The following is a 19,096-nucleotide window of genomic DNA, read 5'->3' on the forward strand; positions in this document are numbered from 1 at the left end:
GGATTTCTTATTGGAAAGCCATGAGCAGAAACTTCTCACCGCACATCACCTCAATCAAATGCCACAGATATGCAAAATGAAACTATTGGGGGCAGACTCAGAAACCAACCAACAAATTCTCTTCTCACATTCTCTTATTTACTTGTTTGGTTTCCATTTGTGCCAGTGTAATTAAACAACTCTTTCTTTTACTTGGAACCTCTTTATTTGGCCACCCGGGACTTCCCTCTGGTAGTGGAAGGAGTCACTTCAAGGACTTACCCCAGAGACCTCAGAACAGAAGCAACTGCATTTCCACTTGAACTGTTATTTCTCTGCCTGAGGGAATCTTCTTGACCAGTAATCCTGCTAACCCTTAATGGGAAGTTTGGCCTCTGGGTTTCATTGTAGATTCTAAATTCACAGTGAAACCGTGTAGGAATCCCATTCATTAAAAATTTCATTCATACTCTCCAAGCTGAAAACAAGGAATCGCATTTTGGGTTATAGGCACATCCACTCTCAATGACCCAACTGACCAGTTGTTTCTGTTATGATACATGTTTCCTGTGAATTCCAAGGGAATTAATGAAATAGAAACATTTTCTTATTTCACATTTCATGTAGATGTTAAGGCTTTGTTGTCTGGTTACTTGGGTATGGGGCAGGAATATTTCTCAATGGAGGCTATCAAACTAGGCTACATTAAAGGACATTGGATGCAAAATTTGCCTGGATTGGAAGGATCTAGTGTTTCCACTGGCTACAAATGCAAGATATATAACTTACTAGATTCATAACCTTAACAAGTCACTTTGCCTTTTCAGGCTTCATTCTTCTTCTTCAAGAAGATGTGAAATGGTCTTTCTGTGCTGAGGGTCCATATGATGGTCCATATCGTTCTGGGTTCCCGTAAAACTTAAAGGGAAACTTTCACAATGTCCGGAGCCCTGGACATCCTCCTGCAAAGGGAGGAGGATGTCCTCTAATTCCTTCTAGCAGGAACCCACTTAGGTTGCACCAACCCTGACTTCCAAATGAAACAGTACATCTAAAAAAGAGAAAGTGATGGCATATTTCAAACCTGAGAGATCCTACGAGAAGCTTCTGCCAGCAGCTGTGCCATTGTTACAATTAAAAAAAACAACCCATCTCATGTGTGTCATATCGTCCAGGAAGTGTCCCGTGTGCTCTGCTGATCTTGGCTGCTGCTACTGTATCCACTCCGATTGTGGCTGCCTCACCCCTGAAACCTTCGCTAACCAGGTCCAGGCGGCCTGCAGGGGAGCTGTGTCTCCTGGTGGTTACGGATCCCAGGGCTGAGTACCAGCTTCTCACAGAGATGTCTTAGGGTAACCCGCCGGCCATTGCTCTGTGTGACCCAGACTCTACTCTGTGCTGTGTGGACCTGGCCATCCCACACAGCAGCAGGGGAGCTAACTTAGTGGGTCGGAGGCTGTGGATGCTGGCCCAGGAAGTTCTGCACATGCATGGCCCAGGCTCCCCTGAAACCGCTCATGGGAAGCCACTACCTGAGCTCTCCTCCTCCTTCTTCTTCTTCTTCTTTTTTTTCTTCAAGATTTTATTTATTTACTTGAAAGGCAGAGATCACAAGCAGGCAGAGAGACAGGCAGAGGGAGAGGAAGGGAAGCAGGCTCCCTGCTGAGCAGAGAGCCCGATGTGGGGCTCAATCCTCGGATTCTGGGATCATGACCTGAGCCGAAGGCAGAGGCTTTAACCCACTGAGCCACCCAGGCACCCCCTGAGCTCTCCTCCTAACAGAGAGCCTGAGAGACTGAAAAGGAAGAGCAGGCCGCTGCTGCAAAGGCCATGACCAAAGAGGAATTTCCTGGTGAATGGGCTGCCCCAAGTCACGAATTTACTGCTACTCAGCCCCATGTCTCAGATTATGTGAAGGTGTGCATGGGGTCCCCGTGCCTGCCCGGCAGTTCCCAGCCACTGCTCAGGGTGGCTCTGTGGCTCCCACTGCTCAGGCCGCTCAGTGCAGAGGAACAACCCCTGAGTGATCCTAAGCTGCTCTTCCACAGACTCTTAAACAGCAGATGGATCTAAGGTTGATGCAAAATAAACAGTTAAAAAAAAAAAAAAAGTAGAGGAGAAATGGATCAAATGGTCACTAAGTTTCCTTCTGGATCGAAAAATGCTGTGATTTTTTAAAATGACTCTATAGGGGTCCTCATTTAAAAGACAGTTCATCAGACACTTTGGAAAGATGCTTATGATTCTTTGGCTTGTAACTTCAGTCAATTAAATAAACAAACTGTTTGGAGAGCCAGTTTTGTGCTTGCACTCTGCCTGGAGCTGGGGAAATGTGGAGCAGGGGTCACAGGAAGGGGTCATAGGGCTACAGGAAGATGGGACAGCTGTGTCCCAGGATCCACAATGGCCTGAGCTTTCTATTTCTGACCCTACCATGATCATGTCCTTAGTTTACTCACTGTAACATGGAGTTAAATTCTGATAATTTATTGTCTATCTCCTCTACTAGCACAGAGGACAGTCTCCTTTATTGATTGCTATATCTCCAATAAATGGAATAATACCCAGCACGTTGTTGGTGATTGATGTACAAGGTGTAATGACGGGGCACAGATTTGAAGGGTGTATTTAGAAGTGGTAGAAGAATGAGTTAATACAATGGTCTTCTGATGTCAGTATGCAAATCCCAAAGGAGTTTACAAAGGCTTTCCATGACAGGGCCGTGGACAGACGGCTTTAAGAACTTCAATTTCCAGATCCTCAACTTTCACACAAACCATTTCTCAAAGTGGATCTGCCTGGAAAGTGCTGAAAAAGTTGTCCTCCTCTCTTTTCCCCCATCTTCCCTTTTACAATCTTCTCTTACTCAATAAAGTAATGGCTTTTTCTCCCAGTCTTACTGAGATGCATTCCCTCAGGTGGTAAAAAGCACCTGAGAAGAAATGCTGGGGCGTGTAGGAATGGGTTTAGGACAGTAAATGGCTCTAATGACTGACTAATACATTTTTGCAAGCCAAGTGTTCACCAATTCTTTTGTCAACAAAATTTAAATAGAACCTAATGAGTTGTCATCTGATAGATGGCTAAAAATAGTTTTTGATGGTGGATAAATCACAATGTGATTTTTGGCATATACGTCACAGGGAACTCAAAGAATTGATTGACATTGCTGTAACAAGACACCTTCCATTTCTACCTACTTATTTATGAACAAGGTTTCTCAAGGTTTATGTCTAAACAAACAAAAGTAGAAATAGAAATGACGGAGAACTCTTGTCTTATTCTGTTAATAAGTTATATTCATTGAATATATGAATGAATTGGAAATGAAAAGCTCCTCTCAATGAAAGGTGCATTTTCAATATAGTTTACCTTTTTATTATGTAATTATTCAAAGCTTAGAATATGTTTATGTTGTTTTAATGGACTGATTAGTAATAGTAATTATAAGAGTAACAACATAGAAGAATTTTATTTTTTAGAACCTTATGGTCACAGGAAATTTAAAAATATTAAATTGGTATTTATATACTATTTTTGTGCAATGAAGTTTGATAGGGTGATCAATAAAACATTTCACTAAATGAAATAAAATTACTAAATTTTAGGACTAAATTTTAGGGGAAGTGGAATGGAAATATAAATTCATAAGTAAATGATACAAATACAAAATTTCCAATAGTTAAAGAAGAGCTCTCTGGTTTATTCATTTTTTATTTTATTTTATTTTTAAAATTTTTAAAAAGATTTTATTTATTTATTTGACAGACAGAGATCACAAGCAGACAGAGAGGCAGGTAGAGAGAGAGGAGGAAGCAGGCTCCCTGCTGAGCAGAGCCCGATGAGGGGATCAATCCCAGGACCCTGGGATCACAACCTGAGCTGAAGGCAGAGGCTTTAACCCACTGAGCCACCCAGGCACCCCTAGTTTATTCATTTTTTAAAGTCAAATTGCTTTGGTATTTCACTGGATACATTTAAAAGATACATTCCATTAGATGTACCAAATATATTTTTTAATGTTTGTATCTAGAAAGTTCTGGAAATTATATTCCTTGCAATTCTTTAAACATATGATAGATGAAATTTGAAGTGAATTTAGTAATGTATGAGGAATATGTTTTCTTCTTTTAAGATTTTATTTATTTATTTAGAGAGAACACAAGCGGAGGGAATGGCAGAGGGAGAGGGAGAGAATGCCAAGGGGACTCTATCCTGAGTTTGGAGCCCAGTGTGGACCTGACCTCACGACCTGAAGATCATGACCTGAGCCAAAAACAACAGTTGGACACTTAACCGAATGAGCCACCCGGGCACCCCAAGGAGTATGTTGTTTTAAATATTTTTGGAGGACCTACCTAAACAGATCTGAAAAGTGCTGGGCTGGTAATATGAGTGTGACATTGCTGCACTTTTGTTATCAAACCTTGGGAAATGCCCTTCTTAATCCCTCTCTGTCCATTTCTCTTTCTTTAAAAACAAAAACAAAAACAAAACATACCTGCTTGCTTTCCTTTATTCTCAGGAAAATTCTGAGATCATACGAGATAATGAAATAATGTAAAAGGTCTAGATTACTTCCTGGCGGTAAGTTGGACACCTCTGGGAAGTTTCAATAACTTTTCAAGGCTTACAGGATACTGGCTAGTTCCTCAGAAATTGTGCATGGAAGGTATTCTTATTACTACCTTTATGTCACTGTAGTCTCCCCTTTCCTCGGTTTTGATTCAGCCCTGGAATTTCACAAAAGCAGTCTAACCTCATAGGATTAGTTTCCGAATCTCTGCATCAGAGGGTTAAGCAAGAAGAGACCTGGCTCTATCTCAGGGCACAGTCCAGGGTTCTATTCTGGTGGTCAGGAAGAGAAACCATAGACTCCACAACAGGAAAGCCAACAAGCCTAAACTCCCTTCCCAGAGGGCCATGGGGGCACATGTATCTTAGCCCAGAGAATATTGTCTGAGGTTCTGAGAATTGTCACTGTTAACACCTATTCAGGTAACTGAGGAGAGTCAATCCACACTACATGGGCCACTTAAGCTTGGTAGATTATTTGACATATGTTGTATTCAAGTCTTTTCCTCCTTTTTAAAAAGTCTTTATTTATTTATTTGTCAGAGAGGGAGAGAGAGAGAGAACACAAGCAGGGGGAGCGAGTGGCAGGCAGAGGGCGAAGAGCAGACTCCCCACTGAGCAAGGAGTCTGATGTGGGACTCTATCCCAGGACCCTGGAATCATGACCTAAGTCGAAAGCAGATATTTAACCGACTGAGTCACCCAGGCATACCTCAAGTCCTTTCTTCTGACAGATGCTTATAATTTTGTAAACAGTTAATGGAAAGTTAGACCTTCCTGTTCATTAAGCGCATTAGGTTGTGATATCAGGTGGGCCTAACATGCTTCAGAATTGGCTTTGCCTCAGAGGTCTTATGAGAACATTGAATTTCAAATGAGGACTTTCAAAACACCTGCAGTCTTGAAAAGTCATGGAGTTTTAAGTTGGGGCATCAGGCTAAGAACTTGTGAGGAACCGGTGGTGGGGAACTGCATAGGAAAAGAGAAGCTAGAGTAGGATTTCTCTAGAAGGTGGGCTAGCACATTCATCCCTTCACTCACTCACGGAGTGTTTGTTAGCTCCTTTCGTGCCATTTGCAGAAATACAGATAAATGCCCTTCCCCGTTCTCAGGGAGCTTATACTCTGGCTGCTGGAAGGCAAAAACACTGACAATACTATGCAATTACCCAAATGAAGACACTGTTGCAGCAAAGGAGAATAAACGGCAAATTCTAAGTAGGGAGGCAAAGGAAGACTTTCCAGAGAAGATGGTGTTTGAGCTCAAAACAGGGAGGATGGCATTGCAAGAATAAAGAACGTCATCTCCCTGGAGGCCAGGGGGAGCTTGGGATCAATGTGAAACTCAGATGTTACCTGCTTGAAATCAGAGGGAGAGTGGCTTGAGTTAGGCTCAGTGGGAAGACAAGTATAAGCAAAATGGGATATGATGTCCAGGGGAGGATCTGGCTTCAGTCTTAACCCAAGAACTCACAGGCTGTCGTCAGTTCTTTCTCCTTGTCCCTCACCAGCTCTCAGCTCAGCTGCTTTGCTTAGCTTTTGATTCATAGTCTCTGTCTCCAGAGTGAACAAGGTAGCTGCCAGACTCTTATTTTATCCATTTAGCAATTCCCATATCCATATACTAATTCGGGGAAGTTTCTGATTTCCTCTGTGGGGTCATATGCACAATAATAAACCAATTATTAATGGAGGTTGGGGAACAGGAATTCCATTCTGGGTGACCGCCTGGGCTATTCCTGTGATCAAAGGGGCAGGCACCAAGTCTGACAACCCCAGCAGAATCACAGCTGGGAAAGAGATCTCCAAAGAAACTAGAAGAATGAGAACGTGCACTGGAAATACAAAAAGTATAGCTACCACTGACCACAAGAGCAGAATTTGATTACAATATGGCAGTGGAAATATGAAAGAGATGATAAGCAAAATAGGTTTTCAGGGGCTATAACTGACATCGAGACTTGGTTTTTACTCCCCTGATCTTCTGAAAAATGAATTTCTGTCTTTGGCAGCTACCTGGATGCTGTCACTGGGAGAATATTGGAGGCATTATAGCCAGAAGGGGCTAAATAAATACGTAGAGATAAACATATAAGTAAAAATAAATAGATAATAGATATGTTTATTTGTTTATGGTACCTTTCTTGGTCCCCCCAAAGAATTTGAGGCAACTTATAGGGATAATATAGTAAACTAAGAGTCATATTACCCCATTTTTTAATCCAATTTATTATAGGTGGGCTGCAAATGTAGTTCTTTGCTTTCTGGAAGTCGAAGCAAAGAGGGCAGCATTATCAGTCAAAAAGTTTCCAAAGATTAAGTGTCTGACCGTTGATTTTAGCTCAGGTCAAAATCTCAGGGTGATGGGATCCAGCGTTAGAGCCTGTCCAAGACTCTTTCTCTCCTCTCCCTCTGACCCTTCCCCAGTTTGCAGCTCTCATTCTCAAATAAATAAATAAATAAATAAATAAATAAATAAATAAAATCTTTTTTATAAAGTTTACGATGCTCATCAGAGAAATTTGATTATTATTGATTCTGAAACCTGAAAAGAATATCTCTCGGGCACTCATAAAGTTGTCATTGTGTAAGGTTGTAGTAATATTGTTCTGTCAGTAGACATAATAATATAATTTGTGGGGCTCTTAGAATGGTTTTCAGTGGTGGCTACTGCATATAGCTAAAACATTAAAAGAAATAATATACTATATAACAAATCCAGATTATTTTGAAATCTTAGAGAAGTCTTGCAGAAGCCAAGGGAACCCAACAGTTAGATGAGTATTAGCCTTCACTGAGCCGTGAATCTCTTTAGTCAGGGCATGAGTTCTCCATCATTCCTTAGTGTCTTACACCCAGTTTATTTCTGTTGCTTATATTATCAGTCTGTCCCCTAAATGCACTTGCATATATGACTTCTGGAAGAGAGGTACACAAGCCAGTGGTCCAAGTCCCCTTCCACACTTCTCTACCTACATACCAAAATATTTTGGTATCTTTTTTCCCCCTTCCCAACTGCCTCTTACACTGGTTTATCAAATACCCCTTCCATTCTCTACCAGTCTTCTTTGGGCAAATCTCATTCACCCCCTCCTTCTCTTGGCTTTAGGACTTGGAAGGTAAATCCACCATCTCCCTAAAGACTCAGCACCCACCCTTGCAGTATGGTGAGACTGATCCATGTTTTTGGATTGTTTGCATGACTGGCCTGGAAACTGAAGCCAAAGGAATTCCCAGTGAAAATGCTTTCATCTTGAGCCAAGAAGCCTGGGTAACTTTGAGTTGGGAATGACCATAGCTGCTTGTCTCGGAAATCTGAAGTAGCCCTAAGATTTGGCTTTCATTTTCTGGTGTGATGTGAAAGCAAGGCTGCTTGCCGAAGTAATTGGTAGTGGAGGAAAATCCATGCAAACACCTGAAATGAGAGTCATTTGTATGTGAACTTCCTGCCTTCTTTGAAATTCAAGATTCTGAGGATGACTGAGTGTATTTGGCTCCAGCTTTTAAGTACATAGACTCCCAAGATGTAGGAAGGCCTCTGTGAGGTTTTAAAGAACTAGCTAACTGCCTCAGATGAAAACCAACTGTTGGATGATTTTATCGTCTAAGATTCTTGACAATGAATGTAATTTAGGAAGTGATACACATGTGTGTACTTTTAAAAAGAGGAAGTGGGCGTTTAGAATTTTTGTTTTAGTGTATTGGGGACAACATTGTTAGCACTATATTGGCACACCAGCTATGCAAATCAGGGGGTTGAGCTGACCATAAAAGAAACAAGAGAGAGAGAAAATAAGACTTGAAGTACAACTGAGATTTCAAAACCACGGTGATTTATCTAGGACTCTTTTTGATAAGGGGCAAAAGGACAACAAATTTTAAGTATAGTCAAAGAGGGCATAATTAAAAACTTTAATTTTTAATTTTTTGAGGTTGGATTTGGCCCTTTCCTGCAAACCTCATTAGTTTATATTTCCTTAATGATTCTTGCCTGTTTATGGGGAGGTAGCCCCCAGATCAGCTTGGGAAGTAGAGGAAACTCAGAAGAGGTTTTTAATTATTTAGGTATTGCCTGCGAAATTTATAAAACTTCAATTTTTCAGCCCGTCTCAGGCTGCCTTTGACTGATGCCTTGTATGCCTCAGCATGCCTGAGGTGGGCCTGGCTCTAAGGCTCACCGGGTCCCACTGCCATGACTGAAGACATGTCCTCACAGGAAATCACCCCTCCCCGTAAAGCACGCTGGGTGGCCCTTCAGCTCTGACTGTCACAGAGGCAACACTCCCCAAAGCACCTGCTTGGTAAATGGGCTCCAGGCATCAAAGAGAGTCTCTTACTGAACAGCACTTCTGTTCTCCTCAGCCCTCACATTTCCCTCTCCTGTTCTTGCCCTCGGCACCAGGAAGTGAAAGCTCTGTGTCCTTAAGGACCGGCATCCCCACTTGCAGTGTGGGAGACCAGTGTGGGAACTCCGAGAGGCCCCATGTTCTCTCCCACTCCCACTCTTGGTTTAGCCAGAACTGCAGGGACACAGATTTATTACTCCCATACAAAACATCCCACGCCTAACTATTCCTCCCGAGGCATGTATTACTTCCCTTAAAAAATTACTTGGCCTGACAGAGTTGCCTGGCACTTCATTCTCAATCTGATTTGCATCTGAGACAATGACATTTCTTAAAACCAGCCTCCTTAAGCAGAAGGGACAAGAGTCCTTCACATCACTGGAAAGAGGAAACAGATGCTGTGTGATAAATCAGTAAAGTCCTTTCTCCTCGTTGCCTGTAAAAGTCACCACTGTTTTTCACCTCGAACCCTCCTATCTAAATGCTCCCGGCTGTCTTTGAAATGCCATTTCTAATACGTGGAGGTGCTCTGTGACCTAAAAAGCCCCCTCATAAGGTGAGACGACACGTCATTACAGACTGTAATTTCTACCAGGAACTCAGAGACATCTGGAGCGAAGTAAATTTATGAGGCAGAAAATTAAAGAACTCACTTCCAGCCTTGTCTATGCTCTACCAGAATCAGGATACATGCCACTATTTTCTGCAAAGCCAAAAAGCAAATAAGATATTGATTGAATATAAAAGAAGAGAGACTCTAGTAGTAAACAATCACCAAGAAAGTTTGAATGTCTAGTCTGGAGGGTGAGAATAAAATTTCTTTTCCCATAAGTATAGCCTTTCTATCTTGTGTACTTAGAGAGTGGTACAGGGAAATGCATTGAATAGTTTTTAAACAAAGGCCATGTTATAACCACAAGTAGAATATTGTTCTAGAGTAGAGAAAGGTTTGAAGGAAATTATGCTATGGCAAGGAATTTCTTACAACCAATTAATTAATTCTGGTGACTTGTTTCCTATCAAAGTTACTAAATGAAATACCTTTTGGATTCTCAACTCAGAAATTAGGAAGACACTCATTTTGCATAGCCCAACCTTGAATTCATAAATTATTTAATATAATATTAATTTATGCCACTTACTGACTATAAACTTCAATTAAAATATTCTGGAAAACTCATTACCCATCCTCCTATCTCATAATGAATGTGTCATATCTTATTTAGAGAAAATAAATGAACGTCTGTGCAAAAGGTAATTGGGTTTTCTGAGCATCAGAAGTCAGCTGGGATGGTAATAATCAAAATGTGGTCTTGAGGATTATAGAAACCCAAGGCTCTTCCAGATGGACACCGAAGAAGTATCCTGCAGTGAATTGATAAATATTTATTTCTAGCATCATAATAAAATCTGTTTTCTTGTCTCTGGAATGAATTATTTGTTCATGACAAATCTCACTGTGGCCTCTCTGGTTCTTCCAAATGGCTAGAGAAAAAGAGAGAATGGGGGACAGGATTTCAGGTAAACTGAAGAGGTCTATGTATTGAAAAAGAGGAAGTCACTGACCTAGAGAAGATCTTCTAGAGGAAAGAGGTGGGTCTCTAGCAGTCCCATGGCATGACCAGTAAGAACACAGGGTTTGTCTTCACATACTGGGTTTGTGTTCCAGTTCTTTCTTAAAGCACTGTGGCTGTTCCTGGTTTGGACTCGCATCTGTTACAGTAATGGTAGCCATTGTAACAAGGAGATTCAATGCAGTGTAATGGCTCAAACATAATCAGAGTTCATTTCTCTGTCCTGTAACTGTCTGAGGCAAATCCTATAAGCAGCAGGCAGCTGTGCTCATGCAGTGAACTCAGGGACGCAGACTCCTTCTACATTGTGGCTCTGCCACCCTCTAGGTCATGTGATTGCAGCTGGTATAAGGAGAAAGAGAGTGCCTGAAGAATGCAGACCCCTTAAAAACCTTGGCTGGAATGAAGACATGAAGACACCTCACACCCACTAACATCCCATTGGTGAAAATCAATCATGAGTCACATCTCAATGCAAGGGGATGACGAGTGGGAAGGCAGTCCCTGTCTGTTCAGCTGCTTGTCAGGAAAAACCCTCTGACTATGAGCATGATGAGAAGGCATACATTTTGGCAGATGGCAGGCTATCTCTGCCATAGGGCTATTTATCAGAGACAGCAGAGAGGGCGTATTCTGTGGAAGGGAAATCACTGGATGACAGATGACAAGTTGGGAAAGGTAAAGAACTTAAGAAGGAGTCAACCAGGAGGCAGGGGAGTAGGCTGGAGAACAGTGAGATTAAACCTGTGTAAAAGCCAGGCTAGGGGGCTCATCCCTCAGCTAAGAGGAGAGGCATCAGACATCAGGCAGAGTAGAGTGCCACCAGTTAATGCCAGCGTCAAAAGGGTGGATCCTGATGATCAGAGACTTTCTCTTCTAAGGAAACCTCCCTACTTGGTTCTGTGCTGGGGGCTAGCGTTACTGCAGTGGCTGAGGTTTGCTTCTACCCTCAAACAGGAAATGAAGACAAAGCTGAATTCAGGAAGCAAATGAGGGTCTTTGGAGGCTGTATAATACACACACACACACACACACACACACACACACACACACACACAGAAACAGTTGCATCAAAGAAGTGACACGCATGCTCTTTAAAGATGAAATGATGGGCACCTGGGTGGCTCAGTTGGTTAAGCAGCTGCCTTGGGTTCTGGTCATGATCCTGGAGTCCCAGGGTCGAGTCCTGCATCCGGCTCCCTGCTAGGCAGGGAGTCTTTTTCTCTCTCTCACCTGTCCCCTCTCATGCTCACTCTCTCTCATTCTCTCTCTTTCAAATAAACAAAAAATCTTAAAACAAACAAACCATGAAATGATGACAGATGAAAATGAGTTGGTGTTTGTCAGAAATTGTCCAAACCTTTTGTTGTAAGGAACTGAACTTCCCTACATTGGCCTCACCTGGTCTTTGCTACCTTAATTAGCTCTTTGTACTCTGATGTATTTAAACATGGTATCAAGGGACAGGTAAAGAATAATGAGGTGATCGCAGAATGAAAGCACAAGTAGATGTGAGTACATCCATGCTTATTTCATCACTGTTTTTAGTGGCAGAAATCTAGAAAGATCTTTAATGTCTATCATTTAAGGCAATGGCTGAAGAAGGTATTTTCCACCATACCTTATTATATGGGGATTACTATACAGCTATTAAAAAGAATGGCTTAGATCTGTAGATCCTGACCTGGAAGGATGTCCATGGACAAAGCAGGTTGCAAAGCACTGTTCTATGTGATTCCACCACTGTATAAACAAACTGAAGCACAAAACCTATACATGTGTATCTGTTGTGTAAGCACGGAGAAAAGTGTGTAAGAATACATTCCAAGTTTTAACATTGACATTTGGAGGAGGGAGGTCTTGAAGATTGGAGTTTTTAACTATTTAAATATCTGTCTTGTAAGTTAATGATTAACAAACAAGAAAAAACCCCTACAAGAGTGTTATAAATCTCAGAACCTGGTCAAATACAGAATTCTGCTTCCATCCAAACCGGATCATTCTTTCAATATTCACTTACTGAGGATCTACTGGGTGCCAGGTGCTTTCACGGACTTTATTTTCTTTAAGCTTTAGAATAATGCCAAGAGATCTTATTTACAGGTGATAAAACAAAAGAAAACAGAGCTTCATCACTTGCTCAGGGTCACTGGGAAGATGACAGAGTGAGCATTTGTGCCTAATCCCTCTGGCCCCAGAGCCGGTGTGCACTTACCTGGACTGCCCACTCCTAAAATCAGGAAGAGAGGTGGCCTTATTCCCTCTTTCTGAGGTCAGGCAACCGAGCACTCTAACAAAGCCTGGTTAACTAGTAAGGGTCCTAATTTATGAACAGAAGGGGAACCTAGAGCAGGTCAGAATCCTGTTGGGAATAATCCCAGTGCTTGCTGAAAAGCCTAAATGGAAGGACTGGAAAGATTCAATCTTGAAAGAATCCCCTGGAGGTGAGTCACTTGGTGACACCTCTATGAGGACAGAGAAGTACACCAGGTAGAATCTTCTCTCAGGGTCTCAGGGGAGTGGGAAGAACTGCTTTGCCCCCGGAGGTGTTTCCGGGTGCCCTTGTATGTGTCAGCGCACTTTTGTCCTTCTCCAGCTAGGAGCTCTCTGGCCATGATGATGGGCTTCCAACAGCTGAAGAACTGAGAGGCCCTGGGTTCCTTCAGAACACATTTCCAGCCAGAGAGAGCCTTGTGGGAGACAAAGAAAAAACTCATTTCTTAATTTTTATTGGAATTGGCAATTCTGGTGAGGATTTTAAAAGCTAGCCTCCTTTCTCTTGGTGGGCTGAGCTTTAACGTCACAACTTGAGGCTGTGAATGACCCAGGAGATTTAGGTCAAACTACTGCGCTGATGTGGCCCAGGTTTTTGTGGCACTCTTCTGGGTCGGCTCTCTCCAAAAGTTTCAAATTAGTAGGAATACGTTTTAATTAGACAAAAACGTAGATATTTTAGGAAAATGGTTACAGAAAAGCTAAAAAAGAACATCTAAGGCGGTGGTTCTCAATATGAGGATAGTGTTCAGGCCACACTCCGAACCAATTAAATCAGTGTCTGTGGTTTCTACGGTTCCCCAGGTGCTTCCACTGGGCATCTGAAGTTGAGAGCCACTGGCTTACTGACAAATATTCTCACTCAGCTACACAGCCAAGGTCTGGCAGCTGGGCCTGGTCTCTGGCTGAGGTCACTCTGGGAGATGACTGACAGCTGGTGCAGGTATAGAAGCTCAGTTAGAGGACCCCTCTTTGGGGCCCACCCTTCACTCACTTGTTAGCAACCTATCCTGGTCAAAAGCCAACTCACAAAAGCCAAAATATATTTAAGGACTGCAGTATTTTTCCATTCTATATAAAAATAACTTGAATGAGGCCCATAAAAAATGATTAGTGTTACAATTTTAGATTACCTATTTTGTTACATAGAAGACTGAAGATTGGCAACTCTTATTTAAAATATCTATCTGGGTATTTTAAAGAAAGGGACAGGTAGACAGCTGTCTAGACTTCTATCTTCATGTTATGTGATGGAAGTGATGAATCACTTACATAAATAAATTCTTCACCTGAAACTAAAAATAAAATAAAATAAAATATAACAAACTGTCATCAGATTACATCATGGACCTAATAATGAAACCAGGTGGTCTGTGGGTGGTTTTAGAATGTTGATTGCACATCTCTGCTTTAGTTTATGATCCTCTAATACCTGCATGGACATTACCTAATTAAATCAATTTTGAAACTCTACTTATTGAGGAAAATCTGTATTCTTTATATACTTTAGACTTGGCATTTTTCTTCGTGAGACCAAATAGAAGTGGTTAAAATCTGAAACATGGCAACAACTGGCCTCAGGAAAAGAGTAAACACAAAGCATCACTTGTTCATGTGGCAAATTTGGAAAATGGAGTTTTGATGCGCTAACAGGCTCTAACAAGACCAGGAGCTTGTAGATGGTAAAGCACCCACATTCCAGATTGGTAACTGAGCACTGACAGAGTGCTAGTTCTGATGTTGCTCAGGTTTTCTTCTTTGAATCAAACACACACACACACACACTCTCTCTCACACACACACCCAGTGTCACACATACTCTCTCACATACACACACTGTCTTATACACACACTCACACACTCTCACATACACACACCCTCTCTCTTTCACACACACACTCTCCCATACACACACTTTCTCTCTCTCTCACACACACACACACACACACACTCCGACACCCTTCCCAATCTTCTTGGCAATTCTCTGCTTTGCTTTCCTCTGGAGCACTTTATTTTTTTCACTGACTAAAGCTTCACGATGGGGAGTTCGTTTGAGGAAGTGCGAAGAGGTTAGGAATATAGCCCGTGTCGGGCTGGCTAGTGAGCAAAAAGACATATCCTATGAAACAAAGTTTTAATTTTTATTTTACATATTTATACATAAAACTTTCAAGGAACCCTCTGAATCCAACAGAATGTTAATAGCACATCTAAAAATGAACTTCAGGTAGTCAACATTCACAAAATGTTGAAAACTGATTAAAATGTACTTATTACGGAGAGCTACAACTTCACTACGAGGCAGGCATGTATTTTCTGACTTTATAGATAGCACCGTCATTTACAGTTCTTCTTTAAAACTACAGTGAAGAATGAAAGTAGTCAGTGGTAAAATACTGCTCCAACTTAAAATCTCTAAACAAACAAACAAAAATAATAAAGTTAAAACTACCCTCTTTGAGAACCATGACTTGTGATGGTGTCAGTACTGTACATTTTTTGTAACAATATTTTATTAAAATGCCTGATATTTAGTGGCACAGTAAAAAAATTAAAATAAATTAAGAAGCAAAGGCCAATCACTGGACGTTAAGCTTCAAACATTATCAATGACTAACACTGATATTCGTTTGTTTCTGCGCCACCTTTAGCAACAGCATTTTTACAACCACAGAAGCAAAAGAAATTCTAGCTTGTCCTCCAGTCGGATGGCTTCTTTCACTTGGCAGGCATTTTCTCTGCCATGTGCTTCTGCTGACTTTCCGCATGTCTGTAAAAGGAATCATACGATTATTTAGTGCTAAGATGAATGCTCCAAACTGCTTTCTAATGCACAGTTACAACACTCCCCCAAACTGAGCCCCAGAGTTACTCACAGTGGAACCAAGAGAATTAAGTAACAGTACTTAATTCAACAGATTCTGCCCCCTTTAATTTGTATATTCTCTGTACGATTCCTTTTATTAAGTTACTAGATTAACCTGCGAATGGTAGATATCATTACTTTTGAGAAGAAGCAGCACTGTGTTTTTAAAAAAGGAGGTAAGTATCTGGGAAAATTGAATGAATGAATGAATATGTTTCTCTGTCCCAGGTACTGCGCCTGGTGCTGTGAATTTGGTGGTGAGCAGACACTGAGGTCTTTGGTTTCATGGCACATATATTCCAGTGGAGAGGGACAAAAAAGGAACCGATAGCAAATAAGGAGAGAGCCGGTAGTATATAAGTGCTAAGCACAAAGTCCAAACCAGGTGTAGTCATAGAGGGGAACCGTGTGACTATTTTATCTAAACACACGCACACAAACACAAACATAAGCATTCAAAAGGCTCTTGACAGAAGTTAAAGCCAATAGAACCATTATATATATAAAAAGTATATATATATGATATATATACACATATATTAGAAGTTAAAGCCAATAAAACCAAAGCCAGTTCCCCCCTTATGAAAGCTAGTCTTCCTAACAAACTGTGGGTTTCTATAGATGTCAAGATTTTCCATGTTTGCATACTCCCTCCCTGCCCTACATTAGTTCTAAAGCCATCATCATGGCAGTGAGGGTAAGTGGCTGGGTGGGGTGAGTCTTTTTAGTCATCGAGCCCTATTGCAGCCCATGAGCTCCACATTCAACCAACCCAGCAGCTGGCCAGTGGAGATGGAGGGGGAAGATGGGAAAGCTGCTGACATCACTTGAATGTGCGCTAATTAAACATTTTCCCAGAGTGGTAGTGTTTGACGTCTGCAAAAGACAAATGTTTTGAGGGACAATTTTAGGAATTTAAAAATTTGGCAAGAGAAAACAGCTAAGGCTGTGGTTTTCAGCTATTATCAAAGGCTCAGGGGCAGTTTTTGTATGTTGCCTAGATTTGGGTAGTCAATGACGTCAAGTTTAACTCACTGGTTTTGTGCAGAATGTCTCCTATCTGGGTATAGGGGAGGCAAACCACAAATACTTTCAGAAATAGGGAAGTGACAACAGTGTCCTTGCCACATTCAACAGCCCACAAATAATTGGTGATATTCATTTAATAATAAAGGAACTCAAGAAAAAAAGATCAGCCTTTTACTCCTAAAAAAATATGCCCTTCGGCGGACCCTGTCATGGCCCTGATTATGTGTGTAAAACAGCTTTGATCATTTTCATCAAGCAGTTTACAGGCCTCACTTAAATTCAGCTCAAGAAATATTTTGATGCTCACTGAGCTAAGATTCCACTATAGCTAATTAAATGGTAGTTTCTACAGCAGTTAAAAAATACACGTGAGTGCACACGTGTGTGTATGCACAAACTAAAAGGTTCCCATCAACTATTTATATGAAAGTCCTTATTAGCATTTGTTTGACTCAAACCTCACAAGAACTCCTTTAGGACCCATGCCTGGCCAGCCCTGTCCTAGGCTCTGGGGACACAGGGGAGAATGAAAACGACCTGGCCTCTGCTTTAGAGGGAGGAGGGGTTTGAGTGCAGTGAGTAAGGAGAACGAGCAGACGATGTAACACAATATGATCAGGCTCCACGTGGAAGGGATGCCATGTGGCCAGGAACATGGAGAGGGTCCTACCCCAGTCTTGGGAGCTGGGGCGGGGGCGTCAGGGTGCACTTTTCTAAAGAGGTGTTACCGAAGCTAGTGCATCTCAAATTCAGCTCTGCTTTGGAATCACGTGGAGAGTTAAAAAAAAAAATCCAAATACCCAGGCCACCCCACAGAATCATTAAATCGGGATCTTTGAGGGTGGGACCCAGGTATCCGCAGTTTATAGACCCCCAGGTGATTTCAATGTGCAGCCGAAATCGAGAACCACTCATCTGCCTTGACACCAGGAATGGCAGAATGTCTCACTCTCTACTGGACAGGTAAAGGAAACAGGTGAACAGAACTTCCTTGCCTATTGCCTCTGCCTTCTGGGATCTGGCTGCAAAATTCTGACTTTGCTATATTTACAGACCCTCAGATCCCTCCAGGAGCAAAGTGACAGTTTGCAGCCAGGAGTGGACACAGGAACTTCTCCCCACTTCCTCCGCTTTAAAGGCGTCCTCTAACACCATTAAGTTAGTATCTCCCCTCTTTTTCATCCCGTGGTTCTGCCTGCCCTGTTTCCCACAATCGCACCAAACTGAAGTACCAGCTTAACACTCTGAGAGGAGAGGGGAGCCTCTCACCAGTGTCCCCACTGGTGTTGAGGAATGCCAGTGCTGCTCTGAGAAAAGGTCTTTGCTGTCGCAGGCAAGTCACGGAATTTACAAAAGAGTTCACCTATTTTTTCGAAGATGCAGGTTTTGGTCTTAGATTTCACATCATCCTAATACCTATACACAAATCTCTTTGACTAAAAAAAAAAAAAAAAGATGTGTCTTGTAGTTGTTGGGGCAGTGCCTGGAGACATGGGTGGAAGGTGGTAATATTATGTGAGTGTTACTGTGATATTTTAGATACAGGCGAATATACTAAGAAGGTATGAGGCCTTCTGGCTTTTTGTTTTTTGTTAGGGGTGAGGCACTATAGTACCCAAAGCACACAACACAGACCACTACCCATAGCTCTCTCTCTCTCTCTCTCTCTCTTTTTTTTTTTTTTTTAAAGAAAAAAGCCTAAACATAGTTCTGTAGCATTTGTTTTGCTACCCAAACTATTTTTATAACACTGAATTTAGAAAAATAATTTATCTAGTGTTACACCTTGAGAAGAGGTCCTGTGGTAGGTGCTAAGCGCATTTTCCCTACATGTGTTTTCAAAGCTTCTCTCAGATGGTTCTAGATCATGTGGTTAATTCCTTAGGTTACTGTGAGAAGCGGTGTTCTTTCTCTCCTTGGGGAGCCTTCTACTCTCTGAATCCCATTTCTGGGATTAATAGTAGTTATTGCCTCTTGGTTTAAAGACTTCACGTGTACTGTTTCAGAAAAGGTAGCAAAGTATATATGAGTTCATATGCATGCTCACGGTATTTCCCAGACTTTATATACTAATGGGTATAGGCTTTCCTACAAAGAGAACTGCTAAGAAATGCCAGATCTTGACTGGCCTTAGCCTCGTTTCCGTCTCCTGATGGGGGGGAGGCAACATTCTTTACTTCTGTTTAGGAGGTGCTTGGAGTCAGGCCCTGCTGGAGACTCAAGTCCTGGAGTGTCCCCCACAGTGAGAACAATCTGGTGGCACTGGTGCTGTGGAAAGATGCCAGGGTCCCTGCCTTCTGGACACGGCAGGTGCGGGTGAGATCTGGCTCACAGAGCACCAAATGACACCCTACGGCACCCACTGCACGGCTGCTTGTGTGCTGGATGTAGGCCAGCGTGGAATGGCTTCCGGCTGGCTGCCCAGGAGGACAGTCCTCCAGGAGAAAGTCGTCC

The 19,096-nt window shown here is 41.9% G+C and overlaps 1 protein-coding gene and 1 pseudogene across 13 annotated transcripts in view; one reads left to right on the forward strand and one right to left on the reverse strand.

The window, feature by feature from the left end:
• The first annotated feature begins 917 nt into the window (after positions 1 to 917).
• LOC116590899 lies at positions 918 to 6,873 on the forward strand (annotated as a pseudogene).
• Positions 6,874 to 14,867: 7,994 nt separating this feature from the next.
• Positions 14,868 to 19,096, reverse strand: part of LOC116590758 (IQCJ-SCHIP1 readthrough transcript protein) — a 742,659-nt gene continuing 738,430 nt past the window's right edge. For 12 of the 13 annotated variants that reach the window (XM_032343021.1, XM_032343030.1, XM_032343034.1 and 9 more), the window contains one exon: positions 15,466 to 15,517. In XM_032343021.1, the coding sequence (XP_032198912.1) occupies positions 15,466 to 15,517 (52 nt within the window). Of the gene's footprint in view, positions 15,518 to 19,096 lie in introns of all 13 variants that reach the window. The other variant, XM_032343015.1, reaches the window with a different exon arrangement.

This window comes from Mustela erminea, chromosome 1 (assembly GCF_009829155.1).
Source record: "Mustela erminea isolate mMusErm1 chromosome 1, mMusErm1.Pri, whole genome shotgun sequence".
Taxonomy (NCBI): domain Eukaryota; kingdom Metazoa; phylum Chordata; class Mammalia; order Carnivora; family Mustelidae; genus Mustela; species Mustela erminea.